The 6,000-nt window shown below is 41.1% G+C and overlaps 1 protein-coding gene across 2 annotated transcripts in view; it reads left to right on the top strand.

The window, feature by feature from the left end:
* Positions 1-1,636: 1,636 nt before the first annotated feature.
* The window catches only part of LOC122813701 (nuclear factor 7, ovary-like), a 181,163-nt gene continuing 176,799 nt past the window's right edge, over positions 1,637-6,000 (top strand). The window contains exon 1 of one of the 2 annotated variants that reach the window (XM_044086154.1): positions 1,637-2,161. In XM_044086154.1, the coding sequence (XP_043942089.1) occupies positions 1,787-2,161 (375 nt within the window). In that variant the 5' untranslated portion in view covers positions 1,637-1,786. Of the gene's footprint in view, positions 2,175-6,000 lie in introns of both variants that reach the window. The other variant, XM_044086155.1, reaches the window with a different exon arrangement.

Here is a 6,000-nt window from a genome sequence, read left to right as displayed (position 1 = left end):
AGTGGGGAGTCTTATTGGGGACCTGGAGAGCAAGGGAGCAACCAGCCCCAGACCGACTGTAATCTCTGTGTGCACTTAAGGGAAATTGTACTTTACTGTGTGTATTAGTTATCCTTTCCTCTTCTATGAGATGGCCTCCCTGATGTTAGTGGTGAGGATTGAGGCTCCTTGATTGCTGGGCCAGGGAGGGCATGGTCATCACACTCTTCCCCTGCAAATACTATGTTCATTCATGAAAATCAGAATGCCCTGCCTAATCAGTATAGGCAATTACTCTATTGGAACTGTTTTGGTGGTACATCTACAATTAGCCTAACAGAGTGCACAGGTAGGAACAAAAATATTGTGACAGTTCACAGAGCATTGTCTATTCATTTGCCAATTATAGGTTCATACTAGGCTATCTGCCTTACGGCATTTATAAGCCTAGCCAGAGTGTGTTTGGCTTTCGCCACCCATTTTAAATTAATTATTAGCAGGGCTCTTACACTGAACTGACAAGTTTTAACATTTGTACCTCATTGGTTGGTGGCCATCAGCCCTTCTATCCCCAGAAGCTGCCATGCAAACAGCAATCACAGGGGCGAAGGTGTGGAATATGGAAGGAGTGGGGCTGGGTGATGAGGGTGTGGTGTGGCAGCCCCCCAGGAATGTCCAAAATTGGGCCCTGCAGTTACTAAAGCTGGCCCTGCTTACAAAAGTATAATTATAATGCCAATGAACTCATAATGCCAAATAATCAATTAGAATTTCATTCACTAAATAAGATATGTGGTACTTGGAAGGAACACCAATTTACTTTTGTGGTAATATGTACGCAGATGTACTGCCTTTCAAAATCTATTGTTAAGTTAATGGAGAAAGGCCTCCATAAGTCATGGTATGTTTAATTTGTATATTTTTTCAGTAATTAATTCTGTAAAGGATAGCTACTTAGGAGTATCCCTAGAAGCAGTAGTTCGGTACATTGCAAGTAAAATACTATTATATATGTGTGCAAATTAAGTTCCGTTGTTGATATCATTGCCTTTAATGGGCATAATAGGCTCCCTAAAGTGTTAAGAAGCCGGGTTTTTTTTCAGTAATTCATTTTGCAAAGCTGGGGGAGGAGTATGGGTCAAATGCTGTGACTGCAGCATTCTCTCAACTGTATCACATATTTGCTCAAACATTTGCTCTGTTCCTCCCGGCTCCCGCCCCCTCCTAAATCTAACAATTTGGGGAAAACAATTGGTGGGGTCACAGTACACATACTTATAATTAAATTACATAATTATAATACTTGAGTTCTAGACTTATTTTACTTCGGAAAAATGCACGCTACCTGACATTTTCTCAGTCGATTAAAATTTCAAGTTAACATTTCTAATATTTTATAAACATGTTGCCTGCTTATTTCTGGATGCGTCCCCTATTCTGCGGCTGAGAGGGGACAGATATGTATTGCAAACAAAGCAAATACGATCATACACAAAGATGAGGAGCACACATGTATATAAGACTTTGATACTTAAAAACACTGAGCTCGACATTTGTCATTAAAACAGCATTTAGCATATCTGTCAATTATTAAAGCAGAGCAAATTGAGGCAACACGCGTAATTTAGGTGGGCGGGACTTCTGCAAAGTACCGCCTAGTTATGATGATGATCTCCTGTTGTACAAATTAACGCTGAACTAGATTTGAAAAGAGTGCGTAACTCAATGACGGGAGAGTGTTTTAAAAGTGAAATAGTTCAGGCCTGCTAAAAGCGAAACTACAGATTGTCTGTAAAAGAGTATCACGATGTCTACAGACGATGACTTGTACTGTTCTATTTGTCGGGAGCTTTTTAAAGACGCAGTAACGCTGATCTGTTGTCACGACTTCTGCCAAGAATGCATCGATCGGTACTGGGACAATGATGATATTCCCAGTTGTCCCGAGTGCCGCCAGGAGTTCCCTCGGCGAGCATACGGACCCAACTATCGGCTCAGACGGTTGGTGGAAAAAGAGCGGATGAGGACGCCCCCGTTTTGCCAGGCGCATTCTACTGTTGCGGTGAAGTACTTCTGTATGGTGGATTCGAGCCTGCGTTGTGATAGTTGTTTGCAGGATGTAGTCAGTTCGCATTCCGATGGCTGCTGTCTACCCGTGCAGGCTGCACTGGAAAAATATACGGTACTACAGCACAGTTAGGTGTATTTCGCTGTTTTGGGGTAACTTCCAATTAACCCATTAAAGGGGGAGCTAAAGTCAAACATAAAGTACAGCAAGTGGTATTAACAGGGGGTAAGAAAAGTAGTTTTATTAAGTATCAGCTACACTAAGCTGGTACAGTAGTGTAACAGATCTCTTCTTGAAAGCAGTCTCTTCAGATGGGTTATATAGGATTAACTCCGGAATCTATTTACGCAGGACAATCCCTATTTGGGGGAAGTCATGCTGTACGAGAAAACATCCACAATAGCAAATGTCCTCAGACCTTTAAAACAAAAAGTATTTTCTAAATTTCCTTTAATTGTTCCATAATCAGTTGTGTGTCTGAAACCCCTTTAATATGATAAGAAGTAATACACACAGCATGCTTCACTTTTTACCAAAGTTAAAAACCTATTTGAAGTTCAGTCTCTTTCCACTGTTTTTTCCTCCTTGTTAGACTGGCCTTCTATAAAGATGGTATCTCAGTGCGCCACCCTGCTTATAGCTTTGTGCAGGTTTGGATATGGTTTCAGTGACTGATTCACTTGAGTGGCAGTCCCTATAGATGTCAAACTTGTAGCTTAAGGTGAAAAAAAAAAGAATTGGGGACTAAGCCAAAAAAGTGATAGGGTTATAGGTCAATACTAGGTTGTTAGTGTAGTGGACCATTAGTCACCTAGCCACAGTACCCCCAAATTATTGGTTACTTTTGTCATGACTAGTTAGTTATAACTCCTTTCAGTGAGGGCTTAAGGGGCCAGACCCAGGGCATATTTACAATTGCCCATCCATTTGTCCAGGTTAGCTTAAAGAAGGTAATCTGGAAAGCTAGCTGGTTAACAGATAGGACCCAAGAGGTTAGGATCAGTGAGGCTACCTCCACAAAGAGGCTGGTTATCAGTGGAGTCCCTCAGGGCTCTGTGCTGGGCACACTCCTCTCTGGCATCTACTTCTCAGAGGTAAAAGTTTGTATCAAAGGCCTGTGGCTGACCAAGTTTGCAAATGATTGTAGTCATTGAATTCCCCCAGATGAGAACACCCTTCAGGAAGGTCTAACACAGGCAAATGCTTAGTGCCAAAGCCATGGCTTAAAACTCAATGCCAAGAAATGTGTTATAGTACCTTTTGGGGAGTTGGATGGCTAACCACATCATCAATAAAACGCACCCTAAAAGTTGATTCACTAGTCAGGGATCTGAGAATTTGTGTAGATAATAACCTAGCCTTTGACTAGAATTTGTTTGTTGTAAGAAAATCTTTCTATGTATTCTGCACTCATCAGAACCATCAGAGTATAATGCTCCCTTTGGTATGTATCTGACCAGACAAATGCAGCAACTGGAATGTTCACAAAGCTTCCTTACAAAAAAAAATACAGGGAGTAAACAAACTGCCCTACGCTGATCACCTCAAAGTCCTGTCTCTTTATGCTGTATCTTAGACTACTGAGAGGTAATCTATCTGTGGCATACAAGAGATCCCTTAACCCTGTTTTTCTGAACCTTTTGTACATCTGCAAAACACAACATCAGAACTATGACTGATGGACAGAGGCATTCAGTAAATCACCCCTATATAAATCATATTTGTGAGTCACATTTTGGTTGCACTGCTAGGCTTATAATGTTACTCGTGGTCGTTAGTCTAGTAGACACCTGTGAAGCTAAAGATAGCTACTTTGCTTTACTTACAAAGGAAGCCTGCTCCATAAAGGAGGGAGTCTTTGGGATATATGTCTAGTTTGCTAGCAAGTCCTATTTATGTCTGGTGGAAGTTGAGATCTCTAGATATTGAAGCTATTATTTGTTTTGCTGATGTGCAAGTCACAAGGCTTTGTAGGCTAGGCAAACATCATCTCTCAAGAGTGTGTGGGAAACAGAAATGAGAGAAAGAGATTTTAAGATGGTCCAAATAGCTCAATAAAGTCATGGCTTTGATTATCTTGGTGAGAAAGTCTGCAGTCTCTCAAGATGGGGTAGACCGGTACATATCGAAGGAGCCATTAAACTGCATTGTGGACCTAACAAGGGAAGAGTAGAGAAGGATAATAACTTCCTTAGGTCTGGAGGAAATACCCCTGGTGATTAGTCTGGCAAAGTAAAAATATTTCCTAACAACAGTGAATCCATAATAATTAGAGGATAGTTCAATGTTAGTGAAAATGCAAAAGTATCTAATAGCAGAGTCATCTTTCAAGGGGGTGTCATATATGTGGTTCGTGGATGGGGGACCTATTTTATCTAAGATGACACGCTGTATTTCTTGGAATTTAATTTTAGGCTGTTATGGACCAGGTACCACTTATTGGTTAGTATTAGACCTGGAAAATCTTGAAGGTGCGTGTTAAATTAATTGACAGCTCTAGTTTTGCAGTCATCTGCAGACTTGGAAGCCATGGACCTTTAATATCAACCTTGACATCAGAGAAGTGGCCCTAGGATTTATCCCTCCAGGACACCATTAATAACTGTGCTTTTTGAAGAGAGCATGCCTCCTACCCTAATAGATTGGGTTCTGTCAACCAGGTTACTAGCCAGCAAGTATTGGATTCTGTCAGCCCGTTTGCTAGCTAGCGGATAGCATACATGTGTACATTTAGTTTGATTAGCTTGTTGATAATGACAGAATGTGGGATATCAAAAAAGGCCTTTGTCACATCCAGGCAGTGTGAACTAATTAGCCCGAGTCTAATGCATCAGTAACATGTTCAGAAGAAGCCTATCAGGTTCAGCAGGAAGAATCTGCTTTTAACAAACCCAAACTGGCTTAGGTCCTGGGCATGCAAACTGCCTATTTCAAGGCCGGTGGCTGGCTTATAGGTTTGTAGTTTCATAAGTACTTGATACGCCTTTTGTGCAGTGGAATGACTACTCTGCGGTTCTCCATTCCTGTGGCACATAACCGATGGAGAGGTTCATTAGGTTTAGTAGTGAGCCTTCCAGACTGTGTCTGGTGCTGACAAGAAGGCAGCCTGGCACCTTGTCAGGACCTATGGCAAACATTTTTTTGGCTTTGGAGACAGCATTTTGGACTGCTCTGTGATGATGGCAGTGGTGTGGATAAACTATAAGTTTGGTGAAGTAAGGGGGAGATGGGGGGAGTAAAGTTATTGCTGAATTTGTCTGCTACTATATTGGCTATGACTTTAGGGGATGAGTAAATGTTGTTATTTATTGTTGCTGAACATTTCTGGTCTGGTGATACTGCACAGTGTTCCGTGTACTTATTTTAAGTATCTCCTGTGCTTGCTTTGCCTCATGTTAACTTGTATATTATATGAAGGCTTAGCATTGTTTCAATTATATGTAAGCGTATGTATTTCAGCAGGCTTGTTCAGCGTTCACTAGCGGCACTCTTTCTTTATCTGTGGAGTTTCTTTTGAGCGTCTTACTAGCATTGTGAACTACTAGCTGTTTAAGATGCTGAATTGAATTATTTTATTCTGTACTGCTAATAATTGCATATTTTGTGATAACCAAGTGCTTTTTCTGCTGCTTAAACTTTTAGGTGTTGTAGAACTTGCTAGGCTCCTAAACTGATAAGCACATCTATGGTATTTGTACATGGTAAAACTGCATATTTCTGTGGATAGTTGTGTTCTGTGGTTATATCGTTTACTGTATCGCTGCACATTTCTGTGCTGCTATTATAACACCCCAGTTATTATTTGGTCCATCAGTAACTGCTTGGGTACTATTTTCTTCCCCTTATACCCTTACCACCTACTCATCCCCTCACTGCACTATTTCACCTTGAACTCTAACCTGCACTCTCTGCCTTACACCTAACACTCAGAGGCCTCCACGTATGTTTGGTTC

Source organism: Protopterus annectens, chromosome 10.part0, assembly GCF_019279795.1.
Source record: "Protopterus annectens isolate FY-2018-M chromosome 10.part0, PAN1.0, whole genome shotgun sequence".
Classification (NCBI taxonomy): Eukaryota; Metazoa; Chordata; order Ceratodontiformes; family Protopteridae; genus Protopterus; species Protopterus annectens.
The sequence above is the reverse complement of the archived record's forward strand: the minus strand, read 5'-3'. Positions and strand labels throughout refer to the sequence as shown.